Here is a 25,746-nt window from a genome sequence, read left to right on the forward strand (position 1 = left end):
TCCTCACGGAGAGCCTTCTTGACCGCCAGGAAGGTGGAGTGCAGCCTCTGGACCTCAAGGGAATAGTCCGGGTAGATGGAAACTCGGGCATTGTCCACTTGGTAGGGCCCCAGTGCCTGCGCTCTCTGTAAGATAATGTCTCCGTCCCTGAAGTGCAAGAGGCGCGCCACAACCGGCCGAGGGGGTCGACCAGCAGCAGGAGGGCGGGCCGGCACGCGGTGAGCTCGCTCCAGTGTGTAAAATGGCGTCAGGCCCTCCGGGACAACCACGTCTAGGAGTCAGGTTTCAAGGTAGCCTAGAATGTCAGTGCCTTCAATTTTTTCAAAGAAAAACCAAAGTTGGTGATGGACGGAGCATTGACAATACAAACACTCACCACCAGTCAACTGATCTGGGTTTAATCCATCACCGTTCTTTAGCTCACTCCGCCACCCCAGTTCAGACATGGCCATATGCAAATCAGTCTGACCCTGTGCCTCATGGGAACAGTCCAGCCCGAACTGCCAAGCCATGTCTTCCCTGGACCAGAATCAAGCTTCCCAGGACCGGTTTCTGGCATTACAGCCGTCTTCAGCTGGGCTTGCTTGACTCCAGTGGCAAAGTAAGCAAGGGACTCACGTCTGAGCATACCCTGCCAACTTAGGGCGAACAAAGAAAAACCAAAGGTGGTGATGGACGGAGCGTTGACAATACAAACACTCACCCCCAGTCAACTGATCTGGGTTTAATCCATCACCGTTCTTTAGCTCACTCCGCCACCCCAGTTCAGACATGGCCATATGCAAATCAGTCTGACCCTGTGCCTCATGGGACCAGTCCAGCCCGAACTGCCAAGCCATGTCTTCCCTGGACCGGAATCAAGCTTCCCAGGACCGGTTTCTGGCATTACAGCCGTCTTCAGCTGGGCTTGCTTGACTCCAGTGGCAAAGTGAGCAAGGGACTCACGTCTGAGCATAACAATTTTTTCAGGCAGGCTCACCACGCGTATGTTGTTACGGGGATTGCGTCCTTCTGCATCCTCTGCCCTCTTTTCAAGCAACTGTACCCGCTGCTGCAGATCTCCCAGGGAGGCCTCCGACGCCTTGTGAGTGGGTTCCAGCGTATCCAACCGAGCCTCAGTTTGCTTGACCCGGTACGCTAGTTTGCCGTGGTCCACCCGTAGGATGCGCCAAACTCGTGGACACCTGAGCGATGTCGTGATGTAAGGCCTCTGTTGTGTCGGTGATGGCTTTCAGGATCTGATCCAGTTGGCTTTGTTGAAGGCCCACCGCAGAGTCACCGGGTGGGGCAAGGTCCCGACTGCCCGATGAGTCCTCCGCAGGGTCGGGAGGTGGTTTCTGGCGCGACTTCCCCATGATAGCAGCCGTCTTCCAGCGCCCGGCCTGTAGGCGTCCCCAGAGGTAGATCCACCAGGGGCCCCCACTGAGCCGGCGGTCAGGAACTCAGTCACACGAACCAAGGTCCGCTTCCCAAGGTCGTGCACGTGCCAGTGCTGCCGCGGACCTACAGACTAAGGCCTCCGCTCCCAGATCCGACCAGCTGCGCTGCGCAGCCCAGGGCAGACGCCACAAGAAAGTTCCAGGGCCGAGCCGCCCCCTGTGCAGAATCAGAGGCAAACCGGGTTTGTGGCGGCGGGCGCTTCCGCCGCAGCGCTACTGTCCCAATGGCGGACGTCGCCCGCCCCAGTTAGAAGGCGCCAATACCCTCACTTTTCGTCAATCGGCCGCCTCCACAACCAGGCCCCGCCAGGCCCCCAGGCGCCTCACCGGAGCTCCAACGTCCCCCGCCAACACCAGCCGGCAGGTCCACACTGCAGCCCCAAAGCAGGAGAGGAGCGCGACTCCGCAGGCCACGGCAGACGGTCCACGCCACCGCCAGAGCCTGCAACGCCGTCCCCTCCAGGTCCTCCGTGGCCGTCAGGGCCCACCAGCGCCTCGGTCCAGCCAACCATCTCCACAAAGTCACGGCAGAGCCAGGTAGGTTAGGGGATGCACCCAAACCTCCAGGTCCCGGATGGTGGCTCGCCGAGGGGCACAAGTTGCAACGACAAGTGCGCAGCCCCACCGTGACCGTGTCCGCCGGGTCCCAGCAGCAACGGGAGGTGCGAGGCCCCCTTCACTGATCGCGCACCCCACCGGGCACCACGGAGGTCCTCCACAGGATCCCGGATCGTCCTGTCGCCAATCGCCGCCATCTGGGGGCGACGCCAGAGCTCCGACCCCCACCGCAACCGGAGACCGGCCGGCCCCCACCTCAAGGCGGCCAGCCAACCATTCGAGGCTGGGGATGAGGCCGGGCGCACAGGCCGCATAAAGATTGCCGGTGCCGCCTGCGGGAATCCGTCTGCGGCGTGCTGTACCACCGCCGCCGAGTTGGCCCCACCACTCCGGGCTGATCCTCGACGTTCACGGCTGGGTGGGTGAACGGTCCCAGTCCACCAGGGACACCAGGATAAGGGTGATCAGGATAAAGGGGGAAGGCGGGTACGGAGCGTAGCGCTCACACGTCCATTTTCGTTGGTGGCCAAGCCACGCCCCATTTTAGGAGTTGACAATCTGTTTTTATCTTTATCTCTGGTTTCACGTTTATGCAGTGCCCAAGCCCTTTTGTACATCTGAAATACATTGAGCACCATATGAATTATTCCTGCTCAATTAAATGTTTTATGTAATCTTATAACACATGTACTCAAAAAATATTTTTTTAACTTGTGTATCCTAGAAATACATAATTTGAAGCTCTAATGTGATTGATTAGCCGCTCATTTTAATTAACTCAGTGTTTGAAGAAATTCGGACAGAACCAAATATATGAATATACAGGTTGGTGCGGCATTCATAAGGGACTGGCAAAAAATATCCCGTAACGCATGCGAGTATTGGCCCAGGAGGCAACTAGCATTTACTGATTGTAGAGCGACGCCGGCTGAGGAACACTTTTTTCCCCTGAATGCCTCTATTCATTTTGATTCCCTTTAGGGAGGTGTAGTAGGTAATGAGCTAGGGTTGAGCCTCTTCATGGATGTCTGTAATACAATGCTTTCAGGTGTAGGTTGTTGAACGGGGAAAGGAGGATCACCAGGGGCATGTCCTGTGTCTTCCTACAGCTTGTCTGTTGACGCGTGAGCAGGAGCATGGTTTGGCATGGTTTGGCCCAAATGCCCATCAGGGCTTCATTAAAAGGGAGAAGTGGTTCTAAGGAAGTCCACCCGGGTAGCAGAAGTTCTCTCAGGATATTAGTCTTTACTTTAAAGAACGTGAGATGTAGGTGTGGAACGTATGCAGCCTTTCTGGTAGCCACAGCAAAATAAGCGGTTTCCTGCGAGGATGGGCCAGGGGCGAGTTTAACCAAGTATGTGAGAAAGTGACTAGCTCACTGGCGCCATGAAGGGTCATGAAAAGATTGACCATATCATAATAAAGAGGTGCATTATCCCTGTCATCTTCATCCCAATGCTGTGTTGTGAGCCTGAAGTAAAAGGAAAGTGAAGCATTCTAGGTAAAGGAAGAGTTCTCTCTCTGAGCAAGAAAGAGGTTGGACCGGTTGACCCAGTTTGTAGCAGGCGTAACTTCGGTTGAGGTTGTGTGGGGTTCGCTTCGAGCCTGATGACACAATGGGCTCTTTCTCCCACATCAACGTGCAAGGGAAGAATCTTGGTGCTGGAGTTGAAGTTGGGTTGGGCCCAGCCCTAGAATCTGGGCAACAGCAGAGTCAAGAGGCACAAATGACGTCAAGAAAGGATCATCCAACAGTAGCTTGTTTGGAAGCCTTCTTTGATCCTTGAGGCCCGAAGGCCCATCAGATGGAGCCAGAAGGGCATATACAATGAGCAGCATAGCTTGCATCAATGCTTTTACTTCTTGTGGCATTGCCAATGGGCCCAAGAATTGAAATTTGCCTAGCTTAGTAACGGTAAGATTCAATTCTATTAAGGAAGCGGAGGCGAGGATTATGCTTTTCCTTTCTTCGCTCTTTATTTTATACAAAACTCACAGCAGCCCAGAAAAGCTCAACAAATGCTTATACACCCCAAACAAAGGGAAGAAAGCATTATACGCTGAAAAAATACAGTTCTCAAATGTCCAAGAAACTACAACTCCCATTATTCCATATAGATAGTGTCCAACATTAGTCCCTCTACAGTGTCCATGACATATAGATAGGACGTCAATCTTGTGCCTTCTTCCTCTTTCTTCGCGCGAGTCACACTCCCATCTTATTGATCCTGTTGCGCACCGTCATTCCCTAACGGGAGAAAGACAACAGCGAAAGCGTTGGAAAAAACACACGCTGAGAGCACGTAAATGCTGCACATCACCATATTTTGAGACAAGCACAAGCAGAGATATCACAAAGACTGAACTACTTACTGCAGTACAGGTGGAATATCTTCCGAAGGAAACCTCCGGAGGGATAATCCTCGCCTCCGCGTCCTTAATAGAATTGAAACGTACCGTTACTAAGCTAGGCAAATTTTGATTTTATGTCAGGACCGGAGGCTTCGGATTATGCTAGTTCAAAGCTTACTTACCACCAAATGTGCAATGTCCACCACCGGTTTGAAATAAAACCTCTTAAAGGTGGAATCTGAAGACCAATCTGCTGCACGCATCAAATCTTCCAATTGCGCTCCTAGAGCAAACGCCTTGGACGCCATAGCTCCCCTAGCTGAGTGTGCCCCAAACAGACTAGTGTCAATACCTGCCTCTTGCATGACCCATCTCACCCATCTGGCGATGGTAGGTGAAGAAACTCCCTTGTGTGGCTTTCGTATGGCAATGAGTAATTGACGTTCGCCTGGAGGACGAATTTCCAAAGTCATATCTTCGTACGACTTTAGGCATTGAACAACACACAGCTTAGGAGTATCTACAAACGCTGGGTATGAGATTGTCCTCGATGCAGACTTTGCGCAACGACCCACCGTAAACGTAACCCAATCCGGGGAAAAACCCTTTCTGAGAAGTCCAAGGCCCGCACATCAGAGACCCTGTGGCAAGACATCAAACACAAAAGCATGGCTAGCATAGCAGACAACTCTTTCAAGGAGAGATATTTATTAGGCTGCCATGACAGAAACAAATTAAAAACGACATTAACGTCCCAAAGGCCAGAGTAACATGGTACCAAATGCCTCTTAGGAGTCTACAAACAAAGGGATGCTGACCGACCGGAGCCCCTTCAACCGGGTAATGAGCAGCCGAAATCGCTGAACGCACAGCGTTAATGGTGCGATAGGCCAGGCCGTCTGATGCCAATTCGGCCAGAAAATTCAAGACAGGAACGACACCCACGACCAGGGGATACAAGTCCCATCGAAGACACCAACGCACCCACCTAGTCCAGGCGGAACGGTAGCACTTCACGGTACTGACTGCCCAGGCCTTGGACATAAGGTCCTCAGCTGATCTCGAAAAGCCCGGGAGTGACCAACGTAGCCGGAAAGCCGCCATGCCATGAGGTGGAGAGACTGTGTTATGAGGAGATGCGGCTCCCCGTGCAGATTGAGAAGAACAGGAAGAAATCAGGGGAGTAGGATTGGAAAATCCCAAGACAGTTCCAGAAGAACTGGAAACCAAACTTGAGACCTCCAAACGGGTGTGATCAGCACCAGCCCTGCCTTCTGACGGCGCAGTTGGGCTGCCGTCCGTACCACCATTGAAAAATGAGGGAATGCATATGCCTCCTCCTGACTCCAATCCTGGAGGAAAGCATCCGTGGCCTCCGCGAGAGGGTCCGGCCTCCAGCTGAAGAACCGGGGGAGCTGATGATCCAAGCGGGACGCAAACAGGTCGACTGAAAAAGGACCCCATAGACTGTTCAACACGCTGGAACACCTCTACCTCCAGTTTCCACTGGCTGGAATCCCGCAGATGTCTGGAGTGCCAATCCGCTACTTGGTTGGCTCGACTTTGTAAGTACTCCGCTGTCACAGAGACATGGTGAGCCAGACAGTAATCCCATAACTCTTTCTCCAAGTTCGCCAGAGCTCGGGATCGTGGATCGCCCAGATGGTTGACGTATCGAACCGTTGAGGAATTGTCAATACGAACAAGCGTACTGAATCTCTGGTCCAGCAGCGTACTGCGAAAGACCCCGCCAGCAGCTCCAAGCAGTTTATGTGCAGTGCTTGCTCCTCTGACGACCAAGCGCCACCTGAGGAGAAATCCCTGCAGCGGGCACCCCAACCCGACCTGCTGGCATCAGATTCTATCACCAGATCTGGAACGGACACAAAGATCGCCCGTCCGTTCCAGGCCTCCATATGGGTGAGCCACCAAGACATCTCGTCCTTCACTTCCGCGCAAAGGGGAACCAACTGATGGGCCCAACTGGTAAGTTATACCCTTCCTGAGGTGATGCGCCTTGAGACGCTGAGGGGCCCGATAATGGAGGGGTCCCGGAAAGATTGCCTGGATAGACGAGGAGAGGAGCCCCACCACCCTGGCAATCTGACGGAGGGAGGTGTGATTTGGCGACTGTCTGACGCAACACATGCCGGATTTTGGCCATCTTTCGAGACGGAAGACTCAAGGAGGCTTGGAGGGAGTCCACGACGAACCCAAGAAAAAACACTCTCTGGGAGGGAGAGAGTCCGATTTGTCTTTGTTGATGAGAAAATCCAATCCCTGAAGCAGGGAGACTGTCTGTTGAAGTAGAAGGCCCAGCTTCACTGGAAGCTGGGCAAGTAGAAGGCCCAGCTTCACTGGACACTGGGCCATCAAGAGGATGTCGTCCAGATAGACAATCATCCGAATACCCTGACTCTGTAGCCGCTTGGTGAAACACCAAGGGGCAGAGGAAAGTCTGAACGGAAGGGCCGTGAACTCGAATACCTGTTCCTTGCCGACGAACTGTAGGAACCGACGGTGAGGAGAATGGATGGGAACCACCAAGTACACGTCCTTGAGATCTAGGCACACCAGCCAGTCGTTCGGGAGAAGAACATCCCGAAGAAGATGGATTCCCTCCATCTTGAAAGGCCAGTAGACCAACCGCCCGCTGAAATCTTTGAGGTTGATAACCGGCCGTTTCCCTCCGTCCGTTTTTTCCATCAGGAAAATGTTGCTGAGGAAACCCGCGGGATGCTGAGCTGATCGACAAATGGCCCCTTTGAGGAGCAGCTCCGAGACCTCTCTGTCGATCAAATGTGCATCTGCCGCCGAGAAACTATAGGGCGAGGGAGCCTTGTTTGGCAGGGGCGATCGTAAAACTCTATGTGAAAACCGTGAATCGTCTGTAAGATCCACGCGTCTGCAGTAATCGCTGCCCACGCCCCTGAAAAAGCCGCTAGCCGGCCGCCAATGCGCACTTGCTCTGCCGGAATAACACTTACTGCCGATATTGCTGTTGCCGGAGTTGTTCTTGAAGCCACCTCGGCCTCTAAAGCGTTGACCCCTGGTGGGGTAAAAGTTGGTGTAGTTGGCAGAGGTGTTGTATTGCCCCCACCCAGAGCCTTGACCCTTGGTAAAGTTCTGACCGCCACGGCAGGTCGCGAGGCCCCTACCGTGACCGGCCCCTCGAGAGAAACGTTGCTGGAAATCCCTCTTAATACTGGACTGGGCCTTGTCCAAGTCAACACAAATTTACCTAATTCTATGAAAAAGGGGTCTCCACTGCCTCCGCCTCGGAGGAGGCCAGATCTCCCAACTTCGGGTCCAGTTTGATCAGAAGTGATCGTCGGCGTTCGGTCGAGAGGGCGCAGTTGGCGTTCCCCAGGAAGATGACCACCCTCTGCGCCCAATTCAACAGGACGTCTGGAGAGATCATGGAACCGGTCACCTTCGCCTCCTCTGCCATGTCAAGAATTTTAGTAATGGGCCCTATTGCGTCTAGCAACTTGTCCTGACAGGAGCGCCAGGAACGGTCTATGCCCTTGCAGGGATCCTTTACAAAGTTCGCAAGGAACGTGGCCATCTTGGAATCTAACTCCGGTGTCATAGCCACTTTTCCCTCCAATGTGGGCCGAGGGCACTCCCCTCGCAGACAACTCCTCACCTCCTTCTCTAAGGGCTTGCGGAGGCGACCCGCCACAAACTTCACCACCTTGTCCCCAGGGGTCCAGGCCGCGGGCTGCGGATGGATGATCTCATCCGGGTCCAACATACCTGAACTGTCCTGTGGCAATGCGGCGGCGGAGCTGGACAGTCTCCAAGAACGTACTGACTCCTCGTCGTCTGTGTCCGCCGGTGACACCCTCTGGGTGAAGAGGGAGCCGTACCCAAAGAAACCGAGGGTTCTGGGCCCAGCAGTGGCGTAGGGGTGGAAGAGGTCACCTTGGCCAAAAAGGCACCACACAAGCGTTCAAAGGTGTCCCTGTCCACACACTGCGCCCCCGCAGAGACCCCCTCCCTACAGGGCTTTTTCGGGGCAGGAGGCTCCTACCCCATGGGAGCTGGGTTGGTACTCTGCGAACCTAAATGTGCCTGCGCCATCTTTGCGCACTCTTCCACAATGCGGGTGGACAGGCGGTCCTCCATGGGGCCCACTATCTCCGTGACACAGTGGTAGATAGAGCTGTCCACAGCATTGTAGAATCCGTCGTCATTCAGGAACTGATACTCCTCCTCCTCCTCATAAAAGCCCTACTGTTCCATGCCTGTCAGCGTGTTAACTGCAGGGCCAGGCCACAGGTAAACTATATGAAATGCTAAGCGCTGCAATGGGCTGAGGAAGGCTGCTCAAACCAGTATAATTGTGGGGAGGCCGAAGGCCAACAAATAATTAGGCCCGGTTGAAAACCGGAATACAAGGCAGCACCCTCTTGCAGCGTGCAGACCCTCTCAAGGACCGGGTCCTAGCCGCCTCCCAGCGCGCTGCCACAAACACACACTCCTGACACTGCCAACCACTGACAGGCCCAATGCGGTTGCAACCGCTAACTTGTGCTGTAAAATCCGCCCGCAGGCGCTCTGTGCTGTAAAATCGCTATACAGACCCCACGCGGGGCGTTCTTCAATTACTGGGGCAGGTACAGACCAAGGAGCAACAAGACGCCACAACACCCACTAGCGGCCACACAGACAGCAACAAACTGGTAAAATCGTGTGAGGAACACTGTAACGTTCCCGCAGTTACAACAGGCTCTCTGGAGGCAAATACAAAAGAAAACAAGAAGATAACGCTGCACAGAGCCCCCCCCCCCCGAGCGCAAAACCCACTAAAAATCACAATTATGCCATAAACTATTACACCACAAGAGATAATGAAAACAGAGCACTTAACTGCCTGCGAAGCAGCTTAGGAAGAGGGCACAAGATGGACGTCCTTTCTACATGTCATGGACACTGTCGAGGGACTAATGTTAGACACTATCTATATGGATTGATGGGAGTTGTAGTTTCTTGGACATTTGAGAGCTATATATTTTTTCAGCGTTTAATGCTTTTCTCCCTTTGTTTGGGGTGTATAAGGATTTGTTGCGCTTTTCTGGACTGCTGTGAGTTTTGTATAAAATAAAGAGCTAAGAAAGAAAAAGTATAATCTGAAGCCTCCGGTCCTGACATAAAATTCGGGTTTCAGCTGTATGAGATGAAGAATCAGCTCTTTGGAAGGGGACCGGGGGAGCCACATTATGTCTTCTCTTGACAAGAGTGGCAGGGCAGTACTTGGGAAACACCTGCTTCAACTTCTTCTTTGATTTTGACTTACCTGATGCCTAGGGGCATGAAGATGACCTTTTGCAGGAACAGCCTCGAGAAAGGGACCATGTCCACGTCTAAAACAGGGACAGACCAGTAAGCATCTGTGCTTCGTGGTCCCAGGTAGTTTTGGTGATCACCCGGCTGCTGTCCTGCCAAGACTTGAAGCTGTGCAAAGACCAAATGCACCAGGGAGATGCTTGTGACAGTCCCAACAATATGAAAACCCTGTAGTCTTAAAGTGGGATATAATCCCTTGCATACTGGTAAAAACAAGATCTGACAAAAACTCATCCAAAGAATCAGAAGTTGAGGAAGCGTGCTCTGGATCCACACAGGAAGGCATGTAAAGGAAGGAACTGACATCAGAGTGCAGGGGTGGCACGTTTATGTAGCTTCGGCTTAATTTCTGGGGTGGGATGAAGTCATTTGATGCCATTTGCTGGCAAATGAGAGCAATGCTGAGAAGAATCTCTTGGTCCAATCTGGCTCTGTTTCACAAGGTGATAAATCTGTGGTTAGAGGTATCATAACTTCTGTTACTGCAAATTATTAAGACGGTTAGGGTTTACGAAAAGCATATTTGCAATAAGATATTGTAAAATTAATTGCTGCACTTACCCGTAATGATTCCATATAAGACTTATGACAGTCTATATGTAACGTGTGACCACATGTTTGTACATAAACACCACCTTCCCAGCCTATCGATACTGCTTGGAGACAGGAGCTCTACAGAAAAATGAAATTAAACAAAATGTAGGTATGACACAGTACAGGTGTAAACAAAAAAGTCATTACTGTCCAGCTCATTGTGAGAAACTTGCCTAATCTATTAAAAAATATATAATTTACTCTGCCACCTTGGTCTCAAGACTGTTCTCGCTGGAAAGTACCATTATTGCAATAAATCACACCTCCAGTGTGACCTTGCTTCCCTGGGACACACATGTTAAACCAGTAAAGCGAAGCTGCACATTTAAAATCTGCATCATGAAAAGCAATCTACGTGGCTGGAATATACAGGCAATATTTGTAGGCGCCAATGGTGTTACATCATTGACATTAAGGAGCTGATTCAAGGAATTAAAATTGTCTTGACATAAATGCAGCAATTTATTTTTATTTTATTTTTACATAAAGTGGGCATTTGAACCTGGTACAATGGTGACTGTTCTCTGCATATTGGGGATACCAATGACAAGAGAGTGTCCACCTATGGCATGCCAATCGCCATTCCAAACATATTGTGGAAGGCTTTCACATGACAATGTGCAAAGGTTAGCAATCTTCAGCACATACAAGCCCTTCTCTGGCCTAATGGGGGGCCCAGTATAACAGTTCTCATTCTTGGCATTTTAGAGCATCCGTGACATTTTAAAGTATACCTCTGGTCTTATTGTATACAACCTTAATTGCCATTATGTGGTTATTCGTGACTTAAGAAAGGCCATACCTTGTGTAATGAAGGAGTTACTAGGCATATGATATGGAACAGAGGCATCTAATGCTGATGCATAGGAACTTGAGAAATAATCTGTGCTTGTGTGTCTACAGTGTACATGAGTACGTACTATAAATGGAAACATATTTAGGACTTTGATAATAATAGTAGTATTATTCTATTGTTTATTGTACGGTTATGCAGCAGCACCTATTAAAATATTACTTAAAATTTTCTTTTGGAACGCACAAATGTAAATGAATGTGCCAAGTCCTGGGTTTCAATTCAGGGTATCAGTATGGTTCCAAGGTTTCCCAGAGAAAAGAAATTAGGACATCAGAATAGTGCCAAAGGCAATGGTTCTTCTCCACCTTCATACAATTGCCGCATCTGTAAAGATGAGAAAGCTGCTTACCTTCCACAACAATCTTACTATTGGATACTCCATCAGCAGATTCCTCACATTTTGAATATTACAGGCATCAGACTGAATCCAGAAACCGGTGTAAGGACTGGGTCGAGGAGGACCCATGAGGAGGTAATGTCTTGTTACCAGTAATCTTCATTACCCAGATTAGGGTCCTCCTCGTCCCAGTGCGCTTCCCTCCCTCCCTTCGTCCGTCTATGTTTGTGTCTGGGGCTTATTGATAACAGGCATGGTGGTGGGTGGGAGGGGCTTACATGACCTTTAGCTTTTGGTTTTTCAAGCGTTTTTATTGGCTGTGTGGAGGCAGGTCTGCCTCATTGTGTAAGGACTGGGACGAGGAGGACCCTATTTGGGGTAATGAAGATTACCGGTAAGTAACAAGACATTAGAGCTCCCCATACTCCACATCCAGGAAGGGAATCAAGCACAAAGTCTCTGTGCAACAGGCCTGTAACATCATGACTAAAGAGGTTGGCTCATACAGTCTAAGAAGCAGCTTGTACCCAGATGAGGAGGTAAGCATGACTCGATGGTGCAACAGTGTCTAGGGTGCATGAGGTTATTGTTCTTAAAGAACCTGAACTCCAGGCCACCTTATTATCGTGATCAGAAGCAGATGTGGGTTGTTCAAATGGTCTGTAATGGGGGTGAGGTCTTACAACAGATAATTTCACCTTTTTCGAATGTTACAACACAACCTTGTAGGGCCAGTGAGGGTGATTTTCTAGCACGATCCTGAAAGAAGATTCCATCCTCATTGGGAGCAAGGGCTTGCAATATCATGGCCAGTGGGTGAGAAACTAGCTGAGCTATTGATTCTTAATCTAGTAGCAAAATTCAATGTCTCCTCAGGAATTGATTCACCCTTACTCTTCATGAAACCTGGCAGTTCCAGAAAGACCTTGTGCCAGTGGCTGCACTTACAGCACAGTCCTAACCGGTTTAGGAGCTGCAAAACAGTAGAAAGACTGTAGCACATTGTGGGGTAACAAATGCATAATAGATGCAAAGTTATTAGGGTCAAGTCCTGCATTAGCAATTGAGCAAGCATGAGAGAGGGAGGTCCTGAACCACACAATTTGGTAGAATAAAGGCAGTAGTGTTTGATAAACGTATGCAAGGATGTCCATGTAGCAGCCAGACCGATGTCCAGGACAGGAACTACACAAGCAAATGCAGATAACAACACAAACGGTGCACAAACAGTGCAATAGCCCTTTATTGCTTGAAATGTTCTACAGTTAAGTCAGCTTTTTCACTGGAATCGCACGCGCTGTTAAACGGCATGTCTTCAAAGTAGCTAGTATATCTCCCAATAAAATGGTTACATTCTTCCAGGCATGATAACAAATGACGACTATGGAGTTCAAACTGTGGAAATTAGGAGACAGATGATGCACATGGGGAGGTATGTGAAGCTCATAATTCTAGTCTAAACATGATGCAATTACAATTATAAACCATAGTTTAGTAATCTTTTGGGATTAACTTTCAATGCTTAGCAGTTGTATATGCTGCTGCTTACGTTTGTTTAAAAATCCACCTCTTTCATGCAACACATGATAATAAAAACAAAAAATGCTATTTGCTCATGTGGCGAGACCCAAGTGAACTTCATACCTTTCAAAACCTTTTAAGTATTCAAAACACTTTAAAAAGGCTCATTAAAACTGAGCATTCTACGGCATTCTCTCCATGTTGCTTGTGTTAGGTCCTCATCATGGGCCAAATCATTGCATTAATTGAGCATTAGGCATGGCTCTCAACAAGTCTTATCTACGGGTGAACCTCTTAAACACTAATACGCCAGTGATTTATAAATCAAACACACAGGAATGGATCAACACTATTTTGGTGGGTCTCAAATGCAACAAAGTAAGGGCCTGATTTAGATCGAAATATAAATCCCATAAAATTAAATGGGTTTTATATTTCAGCAGACGGGATATCCGTCACTGCAGTGACAGAGTAACCCGGGGGACCGTTTTAAGAATCACACATCGTGAGGAGTTCAGAGGACTGTGAAGGACCTGCCCGCTTTTGCACCAGGACTTTCGTCTTTGAAGACTAACCTCGCCGCACCCGCTTCGCAGGTGCCGCAGCGCCAGGAACAAGGGGGATTGCACACTTGCCTTGGAGGACGTAGACCAGGCACTGGGTTGTGGCTAACAGCAGGGCTGCGAGCGTTGCGGGGACTCCATATCCCAGGAGTCCCTGCGAGACCGTGTAACACCTTCCGGTCCACTCTCCCTGTTGTTCCGCCCCCCGCCCTCTGGAGGGTTTTTAAACTCCTAATCACCTGTTTCCTGTGGGACCGTTTTAAGAATCACACATCGTGAGGAGTTCAGAGGACTGTGAAGGACCTGCCCGCTTTTGCACCAGGACTTTGTCTTTGAAGGCTAACCTCGCCGCACCCGCTTCGCGGGTGCCGCAGCGCCAGGAACAAGGGGGATTGCACACTTGCCTTGGAGGACGTAGACCAGGCACTGGGTTGTGGCTAACAGCAGGGCTGCGAGCGTTGCGGGGACTCCATATCCCAGGAGTCCCTGCGAGACCGTGTAACACCTTCCGGTCCGCTCTCCCTGTTGTTCCGCCCCCCGCCCTCTGGAGGGTTTTTAAACTCCTAATCACCAGTTTCCTGTGGGACCGTTTTAAGAATCACACATCGTGAGGAGTTCAGAGGACTGTGAAGGACCTGCCCGCTTTTGCACCAGGACTTTGTCTTTGAAGACTAACCTCGCCGCACCCGCTTCGCGGGTGCCGCAGCGCCAGGAACAAGGGGGATTGCACACTTGCCTTGGAGGACGTAGACCAGGCACTGGGTTGTGGCTAACAGCAGGGCTGCGAGCGTTGCGGGGACTCCATATCCCAGGAGTCCCTGCGAGACCGTGTAACACCTTCCGGTCCGCTCTCCCTGTTGTTCCGCCCCCTGCCCTCTACGGTCCCTATATCCCAGGTCTAACCTCCCGCAGCGCGGGACGCAGCACGGGGCGAAGACCGGGCTAAGAGCGGGCCGTTTGAGGCCGTTCGAGGTCTGAGAGGCCTGGCCTGGGCCACCCCCCTTGACTCGTTACTACTATATTCCACCCCCGATATTTTGATAATCTCTTGTATCCACTATGTGCACACGGGGTAGTCGCAGTAAATCTGCTAAGGGGGTGAATAAGCCCAATGGGACCCTAGACGTTTTCCTCACGAAGACCAATTTGGCCATTGATGTGGAAATCAGCAAAATGCAACACAGGGTATTCTTGGAATTAAAAGCAGCACGAAGGCTTTCCCTGAACTTAGCGTCCTCAAAAAAATCATCCCTAGGGAAAATAGCCTCAGCCTTAACCCCGGAGCGCACATCTGGCCCGCGATCATTGTTAACACAGGCGGACATTCATTATGTCCCAATTACACCTTTACCTGAGCCTCTTCCTATTTCATCACCGTCACCGCTTAAGCTCATTGAGGTGTGTGCACCATATGCCCCCGGGTCTGGTATAGGCTTTTCGAGTAATCCGGAATTGTGCAAACAAGCTGCCAACACTAAAATAGTCGACACCCACAAAAGGAAATGTCTTGCCAGATCCGTCTATGCACGCAAAAAGGCCAAAATTGCATGGTCCCAATTTTTTAATAGTCGACGACCGCTGATTATACCTGGGGCTGATAAAGAGGCCTCAAAAGTTAATATTTGTCCACTGGGAGGGGAAAATGATTTAGGTCTATCTAGCTTTGTGTTAGATCCAACAATGGGGGCCTTTCTTGTTAATATCGATGAGAGGCCGACTGAGGGTAGGTTGAGTTAGCCAGGGAAGGATAGGGGGGGTGACGAGGAATTTCTTAAAACCGTTTGGGCTACTTTAAAACAACTTCTGACTCCCCTGGAACTGAGACTTTCCTGTATCGAAAACAGCTTACTAGAAATGGACAAGACCATAGTTACCTTGGCTAGCCTTGGTCTTAAACAAATGGAAGCCAGGTCTTTCCAGGGTAATGATTGTCCCTCTCAGGTTCCGGTGTTAGAACCTCCGGCCATGCCCCATCCAATACCCAAACCCATACCTAAACCCCGTACAAAAGTCGGTAACCCCACTGCTAATATCTCAAGAACCCCAGCCCCATCTACCCGTCCTCCCCCCAAAGCATAGCACCATCTAAACCGAAGACACACGCTGTTCCACACCAGCCTAACCAGCCAGCAACCACGAGTACATTTAAACAGCAATTTAGTCGTCCAAATTTCCGTGGGGGTTTCATTGACTTGCCACCTGAGGCTGGACCCTATGCTATCGTGTTAGCTGGCGTACCTGTCCTGGATCCTCAAATCCAAGAGAACCATTGGTCGCTAAAAAACAAGGTCATTTACTGGCTCAACGCAAATAGACAGCTTCCTAACCACCTTAGAAGCAGGGTACTAATGGCACGTAGAGTACCTTGGGTAGGCCCCACACGCAAGTCTATTGCGGGTGACTGCATAGTAGTGTCCTTTGCAGACCCCCATACAGCTCAGCATCTTTGCTCATGGGTCTCTCGTGAAGACGATTCATCTATTGTCGTCAGACCCCTTACATTTTTCTACCCTCCACGGCAGAATGTTGAGATAGAGGGGACTTGGTCAACAGTCCAAAACTTCAGACGGAAAGGACGAAGGGATGGTTGGCAAGGTCAAAACAACTGGTGGGTAGGGGCTCCTACTTCCAATATGTTCGGTTGTTTGGATGAGGTCGATTGACTGGGGGGGATTGACGCCTCAATGTGCTCCATGGAATCCAATCCCCTTCAGGTGTCCGCCCCCACAACTGTCCCAGTAGTCCGCATGGATTGTTCAACTTCCCTCGAAGGACCTAGTCCAGTCCATGGTAATGTCACCGTATCCTCTGAGATCAGGGCAGGCGACTTGGGCTCATCGCAGACTACCCCATATAGTAGCTCAGTAGGAACAATTAGGGTGGCTTCTTGGAATATTGCAGGGCTAAGGGGTCGCCTGGATGGCGACGATTGGGTCGACTTTATCGATACATACGATATCGTCGTTTTTCAGGAAACCTGGGCAACTGTCCCTTTATTTAGAGTAGGCTACCTGAACTATTACAAACCCGCCGTACAGGGCCCTAGGGGTAGGGCCTCCGGAGGACTTGTGGTGTGGATCAGAAACACCCTGGGCTTCCAAGCTAAGGAAATCTTGGTTGAGAATGCCGACCTCATTTGTATTAGCCTTGGAAGGGATAACAGCAAGGACATTCTCCTAATTAATATTTACGCCCGAGGCTGCCAGGGTGGTAGGAAGCAACCGGTCTTGAACGATCTAGATAGTCTTCTGAAGAAGCACAGTGGTGATCATTTTGTCTTAGTAGCAGGTGACCTGAACTGTTCTTACGAACCCATCCTTAGTTTGGCTGATGATGTGGGAATTGATGAAGATACAGCCTGGAATATCCCCCCACTGACCATAAGCAAGGGCGTAAGGGGCACAGAGGCGGCCCTCCACTGGCTGGGATTCTGCCTGGAGTGGGGGCTTCGGGCAGTGAACGGCCGCACTCCGTCTGATAGTCTCGGGAGACCAACTTTTGATAATGGGACCAGTGTAAGTCGCATTGACTACATATTGGTCAATGTAGAACTTTGGTCACGCGTAATAGATATGGTGGTAGAGCCCAGGCCAGAGAGTGACCACAACCCTCTCTCTTTGGGTTTTAGGGTACCCGGACTGGGTGATTGTCAACTGGAAACAGCTTGTCTAATGTCCGACACAGTATTGTGTGACAACAGAAGACGAGTTAAATGGTCCAGGGTCATAGTGGACCCAGAGCTCATTCGTGAAATAGAGGAGTTGGTTTTAGACGCAAGGGGCAGGATGACAGCTTTATCCCCCTCTGGTGGGGTCGATTCCTTAATTATCAATCTCCATGAGAAGTGTTTTATGGATCTTAAAAGTCTTCTCACCAAGCCATCAAAAAATAAGACAGTTACGGCGCACAAAAGATGGTATAACAAGAGCTGCAGGGAGGCCCACAGTAAATTAATAGTAGCTGTTAAATCTAGGATCTCTCATGACATCAGGAAAGCTAGGCAGTCTTACAAACAGGCCCTCTGGACAGCTAAGAGGGATTGGGATGATTCTTATTGGTCAGATCTTCTTATGGCGTGCAAGTCATCTGATCAAGTGAAATTTTGGGAGACTGTTAGGTGGGCTAGGGATCCTGATTCCCAAATACCGGTCAACCATGTCTCTGCTCTGGATTGGGTGGAATTCTTTTCAGCCCAATTTAAAGATATGAGCGCCGAGCGAGAACTGGTAACCGAGTCTGTAGTGGGGGCACTATCCATAAACCCAGGGGACCAACTCACTTTTTCCGCCTCAGACACGTTGCATGCCCTAGGTTCAGTCCAGTCAGGTAAAGCCCCGGGTCTAGATGCTATTCCAGCGGACCTCTTTAAACTAAATCTTGATTTATGGGTCCCATACATCACCCTATTGGCAAATACTATCGCAGCAGGGGCAAGGATTCCTCAATCCTGGAAAGGGGCCGAGATATTGCCAATATAGGGGATCGATCATTGCCTAACAACTATCGCCCCATAAGCCTGATCGATTCACTTCAAAAAATAGTAGCAAGAATGGCCCTAGCAAGAATCCAGGGGTGGATTGAACAGAACAACATACTCTCTCCTATGCAGGCAGGGTTTAGATTGGGCACTAGCACCATAGACCAGGTGTTCCGGCTCACCATGCTCTACTGGAAGGTGGTCTTCCTGGGTGGAGGGGTCATCTATGCCACATTCGTTGATCTTAAGTCGGCTTTCGACTTAGTTCCAAGGGTGAAACTATGGGAAGCTCTTAGACATATGGGCTTTCCTGTCGAACTCCTGGAATTAGTCATGCGATTGCATGAGGATAATTTCGCCCGAGTAAGGTGGGGGAAACAGGGTCAGGTGACCAACAGCTTCCCAGTCCAACGGGGGGTGCGTCAGGGCTGCGTGTTGGCTCCCACCCTGTTTCTCCTTTTCATAAACCAGGTAGTCCAATTTTTTAACAAAACACAGACTGATGCACCATCCCTGGGCGGATCAAAATATCCGATGCTAATCTTTGCCGACGACACCCTGCTCCTTTCTAAAACCCGGAGCGGGTTACAGTCAGCCTTGAACAGGTTTGCAGAGTTCTGTAGGAATAATGACTTGCAAATCAACGTAGACAAAACCAAATTTATGGTTTTTAGCAAGAAAACCCCAATTAAAAGCTCAGTTAGTTTGAATGGTGCCCCAATCGAACAGGTCAAGGTCATGACGTATCTGGGTGTGACACTTGATTACCAACTTAGTTGGAATCCCCAGTTGGAGGCACTAAATCTTAAATTTGTCCGTCTCACGGGTTGTTTATTGCAAGAACAGAAAAAATCCTTGACTAAACGCATCACTCCAGCGTTAAAAATCTTTGAAGCCAAGGTCAATGCAGCAACCCTTTACGGAGCTGACATCTGGGGTTACAAGGATTTGTCAGTTTTGGCCACTGCTCAGAATAGGTTCCTGCGGAACTTGATAGGGCTCCCACAATCTTCTCCTACCAAACCACTGCTATTAGACTTAGGTTGCAGACCCCTAGACGAGATGGCACAGTTTCGATTAGTGGCACTCTGGCGTCGGCTTTGGACGACTCCAGAGCTCAGCCTATTCGCCCGTGAACTGGATGAGGTTAAATCATTGTGGGGTGCTCACAGCATCCCCTGGCTCAGGGAAGTCAAACACATATTGTATACAATGGGCCTCCCTGAGCTGTGGATTAACCCTGGGCAATCCAGTTTCCCCCCTAAAAAAGCTTTTAAGGATCTTTTTTGGGCCTCGAAAAAATCTATCCTGGTCACCCAATCTTCGGATAAGAACCTAACGGGGTTTTTTTTAACTCATGAGGTGACTCCTTCACTCGAGCCCTATTGGGACTTTATATGTAAAACCCTGGATCGTAAACTCTACCACCAGTTTTGTGTAGGTTCTTTACCCATTAATTCTTTTACTACAAAGTGGGCGAAGAATATAAGTAACAAATGTTTTTGGTGTCCAGACCAGGTAGAAAGCATTGGCCATATGTTTTTTGCTTGCCCAGCATACAGAGCCCCTCGATTGAAATGGCTGAAACCGTTGTGTAGAATTTTGTATTGTAGGGGATACCTGGAAGCCCTACAGAAATTTCGTAGTATTAGATCTGAGATTTCTGTGATCTGTGTGGCTAAATTTCTGGGTTGGACATGGCTGATTCGTACCAAGAAATTGAACACTTTTTAAATTAATTGCCATGATACGAATTATATATCGTATGTTTGTAACTTTCTTTTAGGTATTTGGGGATATGTTCACTGTAGTTTTTTAAAATGTTTTTATGTATAGTATGTTGTCTTTTATGAATTTTACTTCGAAATAAAGACATAATGATAATAATGAAATTGAAATTGACAGAGTAACCCATCCGTCAAGATCTAAATCAGGCTCTAAATGAGATTGAACACGATGTACTTAGAGAGTAGCGTTGAGCACTTTTTGAATAACACAAGATGCTGAAATGTAGGAAAATTACACTGTCGCATAATGGGCTGTTAGAAAGCCTACAATGTCTCCCAGTATAAAGAATTTTACTCAATTCAATGTCCGGAGCAGAAAATATATTTTTTATGCGATGCACTTAGAATATTTTCTTTTGCATTTTTTAATCTGAGAAACAAGTCGATTACTTGGGGTTGTAGTATTTTACATTCCTGTAGCTGGGCACTGTGCATGGCTCTCAATCGGTTGGCGGTTTTAAGGATACCTCGGACATTGAATTATTGGTACAATTTGAACTTACTAAGTATCCTTCCCCTAATAGTCCAAGCCGACACTAGAAACTCGGAAAGCATACAGGCTACCAGAGGAGACTTATCAGATTTACATATCCTATTTTACATGAATTGATCTCTTGGTTTTGTGTTTTCTCTGCAGAAAAATAAAATAATGCCCCTCGCTCTCTTTAGATTCGTAGTAAACTGAGCAATCAGTTTCTCTTGTAGTATGATTTGCACACTTTGCAATAAAAGCACCAAATAAGTGCCCAAGCTAAATCTGACGTAGAGTGCTCCAGTGCTAGCAGGCCTTACAAAGTCCACCAAGTACTTAAAATGGTTTACACATTTGAATTTAATAACATGATTTCTGAAACTACCAGGGGCAACTAAAGTTTGTTGGGCTGACATAACCTGGCAATATCAGTTTTAACTGTTTGTAATACATATTAGAGATCACTGTCGGATTATTTCAGTAAGCCAAGAGTCCAAAAATATTTGTACATAAAAAAACAAAGAATTTCAGGGCTCCAGGTCTATGGATTTTATCTACAAGGCCTCCTATAGGAATGGAGTTTCTCTGTGCCTCAGATCTGGTATAGTAAATTAAAGACCTCAGGTTTGTGATTGGTGTGGAAGATCTAGATGCATTAGGGTCATTGGCAGGTGCTCTTTGAGGGACTTTAAAGAGTGATTTTAAAAATGTCTTCTCCATCACATCTACTTTCTCAAATTTGCAATGATTTCACAGCTGTGTCCATACAGGGCTGCACTCATTACCTTAGCCATATACATTTCCAACAACGGGGATTTAGGCTAATGAGAGAAACTCTTCATGGATCTGAGTAAGCCAGTTGATTTATGTTTATTAGTAAATTGCCTGTTTTTAATTTGGGGTAGCCAGGTATTTGATTCTGACAAACAAATTGCCAAGTAATCACATTCATGTTCTCTTTTTAAAATTGTATAATTTAAGAGGATGCTTACTTTGAAGGGATTGTAGTAAATAAAAGCCATAAACGTGGTTTTGCTGGAGTTTATCTCAAGCCCATATTCACAGACTGAATTCATCTAGTATTTCTCTTGGTGTTTTTGACAACAATCAAGTGTCATCAGCAAAAATGGACATGCACTTTATAGCCAGCAGTTGGAGCATTGTTGGGACAAGTAACTATAAATGGGATGCAATTGTTTATAGATATAAAATAAATAATGTGGGAGCAAATATACACCCTTGCCTGACCCCTCATCCAATACAGAATGTCTCTGTTAGTTCCCACTGAATATTCCAACAAACCTGTGCATTATGTTCTGCGTGTAACCTATTTATGATTGAAAGCAACCCAGAAGGGATTCCTCTATTTTCCAGTACCCTCCAAAGTTCTTCCGATGGGACAATGTTAATGACGGCATTCAGATCAACAAAGGCAACCTAAAAATGCACATTAGAAAGGTCTCAGTCTTCAATTTAACCACATGGAAACAAAAAGCCTGATTGAGAGTGCTAATTCTTGGCACGAAATCTACCTACAAGTGAGACGCTACTTTATTTTCTTTTATCCATTGATTTAGTTTAACCAACTCCTGCTTGCAGAAAATCTTCTAGAAGTTATCAATGAGGCTTATTGAGTGATAGTTCCGTTAGCAGGTGTAGGAATCTTTTTTATAAGTATGTATAATTTCCACGTAGCAGGAATTGAAACTCCTGAAGTTACTGCATTGAGAAGTTTGCTTTTGTATACACCCCAAACAAAGGACTAAGTTCGGAACAAGTCAGAAGGAATCTTACCCAGGCCAGGGCTTTGCCTGTCTCTTGGGCATGTTTAGCAGTCAGGGTACTATTCAAAATGAACTTATCTTATAGAGTAAATACGCTTAGATATAGCTAGGGATGCTGTAGGCAAAAGATTGCTGGGGGAAATCCCATTGCTCTGGATAATTAGTGTAGTATGAATTCGCAAAATGGTAAACCTATTCATGCGGTAACATGAGTATTTCTGGCTTCATTAACCTTTTCCCAAGGGTGATACTATGCCAGAAGGCCTTAGTGTCTCTTAACTAGCATGCTTCCTGGAGATTATCCCAGCACTTAGCCTCCCAACTATGTTTGTTTGAAGTTTTTAGCTTTTTTATAATTGGCCCTCACACCTATTAGCCTAATTTTTTCTTCCTCATTTACTGTGGATAGCAAAATGTTCTAGGTGGCTCTGCAGCTCTTATCAAACCATCACATTTTACCAATTGGTGGATGGTGTAGGCCTCTATCCTTGGTAAAGAGTTGCCTTAATTGTTCAAACCTGTGTGATTCCATTATAGATTCATTATCAATGTCATTTTGAGCAGAAAGTGATAGTACCAGCACAAGGGCTTCACAGATTATTTGTGTGACTGCCTGAGAGGAACTTATGTCAGACCATTTTACATTTCTCCTATTATTTGTAACTATGATGGAGTCGGTGTCGAAAGATGGACCTTTTACTCCCACAGGATGCACTATCAAATACTTTTTTTTAGAGTTATCAGGGGTTTGTGATCACTATCAAGTCGTGGGAGGGCAGCCATTTTGTTCCAGCTACAGAGATACAACATTATATAATCAATGTGGCTTTTCTGGGTTGCCCTCATGAGTGAACTGTGCCAGACTATCTGAATTGGACTGGCCATTGCAGGCATAGTGGCCATAAGATAGCTGTAGACAAATGAACTTGAATGTCCCTCTAAAGCTGCTAAACCTAGCAGGAGATACTAAGACAGGAACATTCTGGAACTCACCTTCCTCTATTACGAAATCAAGTACTACCCCATATAGTTCACACAAGGTATTCAGATCTCCAGCAATATCTATGTAACAGGTTTTATTTTGGGATTCTAGGATAGAAACCAGTTTCAACAGAATCTTAGATTCCTTGCCAGGGGAAGTGGATCTATTATAAATGTTTAGTAGGGTGATAGATTTTTCATTATCCAAGCAGATAAGCAAGCAGACAGTGAGGTCTCACTTTTCAATGGAGTGATACTTTTATCCATATTATTAGTCCATCTGAAGGCATTCCCATTTTTTAAGCCAGAGTTTCCAAATTATAAGTTCTCAATCCCATTTTGTGTACTGGAGTAGTTGCCCAGATCTTGGAATAGGTACAAATCTGGACTCTCAATAAATGTGCCCCAACCATGTTCTGCTAATATGGGCCTCATTCTTGCTATATTCCATATGCTATACGCAAATATCAGTCTGATATCAAGAATTGGAATGGATTCTTTGACTAGCGCAGTACAAAATTAGGTCAATCTATCTAAAGGTCTTTGGTCAGCTGGTTCAGAAGTAAACATTCCCAAACATTTATGGATTTCAACACTCATGCTTCCAAAAGTTAGGGATGGGGGGTTGAGGTAATCGACTTCACCAGGAGCCTAGGTTAATTACGTTTCGATGTCTGTTCTGCAGTGGTTGTCATAGATGACGGGGATAAACACAATCAAGGAAGATATTTTAATAAAGAGCTTTCTATATTGTTTGGGGCTCTGTTGTGATATGTACAGGTGTAATGTGGTCTACTTGGCCTACTAAGGATCTTTGTAGTATAAGATGACCTCAATTTGAACTTGGTAGCTGGATCCCCCACTGCAGAAAACCTGAGCTCTAGAGCGATCAGACACCGTACAAACCTAGTATTTGTTAATGTTAACGCAATGCAGTCCCACCATTCTCTCAATGTAGAAATGCTATTTACTTGCGTTATGTCTGACCTAACAAACACCAACAAGCAACCCCAAACACCCCGAGTCCAGTTTATAACCTTATTTTTTAAGGAGTCCTGTTTTTCATATACATTGCAGTGCAGTTTCAGGATGTGAGACATTCAAATTATGCTCTGGTTTTTGGAATTCATGGAATAAGTAAAAGTGTTAGCGTGTAAATTATCATTGCTGGTGTCATGTAAACCACTATCTATGTGAACTGCATATGGTCTAACCATTTCCAGGGCCAGTATAATTTGAACTTTGAGTGCTTGTCTCTGCTGGGGCCACCCCAGGGAAGTCGAATGATTGCCACGTGAGAGTGCTGCTGGTACCTGTATGAGATCTTAATTCTATGGTCTTCCTGGACTGGCATGTGGCCTGAGGTATGCTCCAACCACTCCCCCACCCACCTGTGGCATCATCAGCTGTATTCTTTCTAAATAGTTTAGGACTACAGGTAGAATCATCACCCAGTACAGGTTTATCTAGCAGACTGATTTGTGATACTATTGGGTGAAATAGCATGAGGCTAACAAGATCATTTACTATCCGTTTTAGATGAATCACCTCTCGCCTAAGACTCTGAAGTACTTTGCATTTTTAAACCGGTAACTGAAAAGGGCATTCACACTTGGGGATAGTTTGCTGGACTAGGACCTTTGTCAGATCTAGGTATAAAAACAACAAAATAGTTTGATGTTGTTGCGCAATCTTAGAACAACTGGAGTAAACAACCACCGTTCTAGTAGCACTACCACTATGGGAAATACAGCAAATTTGGGATAAAGTAGTGGTCAAAGAAATGCGTTACTTACCTGTAACTGCAGTTATCCAGTATTGGTGTCTTTCATAGATTCACATGCCTGAATCATTCCCCGTCGTCGAGACGGGAGTCTCCGGTACATAGAAAAGTAATGTCCTATAGACATGTATAGAGAAAAGTAGGCCTAAGGGCCTCCCCTTAGTAGCCTATCTATGTCCTTTTTTAAAAAGGGACCAAACTGTAGAAGAGAGCCAATCAGCTAACACCTCCCTCCTGAACCTTCCTGACAGGAGCCGCAGTCTCTCAGATTTTCGTACGCACCAAGCTAAGTAGCGTAGCACTAATAGAGAGATAAGTGAGTCCTTCCAGGGGAGGCGGGAGGGTTGCATGTGAATCTATGAAAGACACCAATACTGGATAACTGCAGTTACAGGTAAGTAACGCATTTCCTATCCAGTATTATGGGTGTCTTTCATAGATTCACATGCCTGAATCAGAGTAGCAAGCAATATCTTGTGCACATTTCTGACGGAACACCATATACAAGTCATTAGATACTACATATCATGCGACTATGAACCATCAGCATATATATACATATATAGATATATCAACCAGAAGTAGTAACAGAAAAATGTGCATACCAGAAAAGGATGGAGGAAGGCTCACCTTACTGGAAAAGATGGCGTAGCACTGCCTGCCCCACTGCAGCATCCTTCATCAGCTCTGTATCCAGGCAGTAGTGCCTGGTGAAGGTATGAGGCGACTTCCACGCTGCCTCCCTGCAGAAGTCGAGAACCGGCACACCTGCAAACAGTGCCATAGAAGTCGACATGGCCCTTGTAGAGTGCGCCCTGATTTTAGAGCGCAATGGCTGTCCGGCTCTGTCCTGGCAAAAGGCAAATGCCGAAGAGATCCATCTGGAGATG

At 47.5% G+C, this 25,746-nt stretch overlaps 1 protein-coding gene across 5 annotated transcripts in view; it reads right to left on the reverse strand.

Annotated features, from left to right (window-relative positions):
• The window catches only part of UBR3 (ubiquitin protein ligase E3 component n-recognin 3), a 1,992,321-nt gene that overhangs the window by 655,209 nt on the left and 1,311,366 nt on the right, over positions 1-25,746 (reverse strand). For all 5 annotated transcript variants that reach the window (XM_078681592.1, XM_078681591.1, XM_078681590.1 and 2 more), the window contains one exon: positions 10,263-10,373. In XM_078681592.1, coding sequence (XP_078537718.1) covers positions 10,263-10,373 — 111 coding nt within the window. The remainder of the gene's footprint in view (positions 1-10,262; positions 10,374-25,746) is intronic.

The sequence above is a fragment of the Lissotriton helveticus genome, chromosome 3_1 (assembly GCF_964261635.1).
Source record: "Lissotriton helveticus chromosome 3_1, aLisHel1.1, whole genome shotgun sequence".
NCBI classification, from domain to species: Eukaryota; Metazoa; Chordata; class Amphibia; order Caudata; family Salamandridae; genus Lissotriton; species Lissotriton helveticus.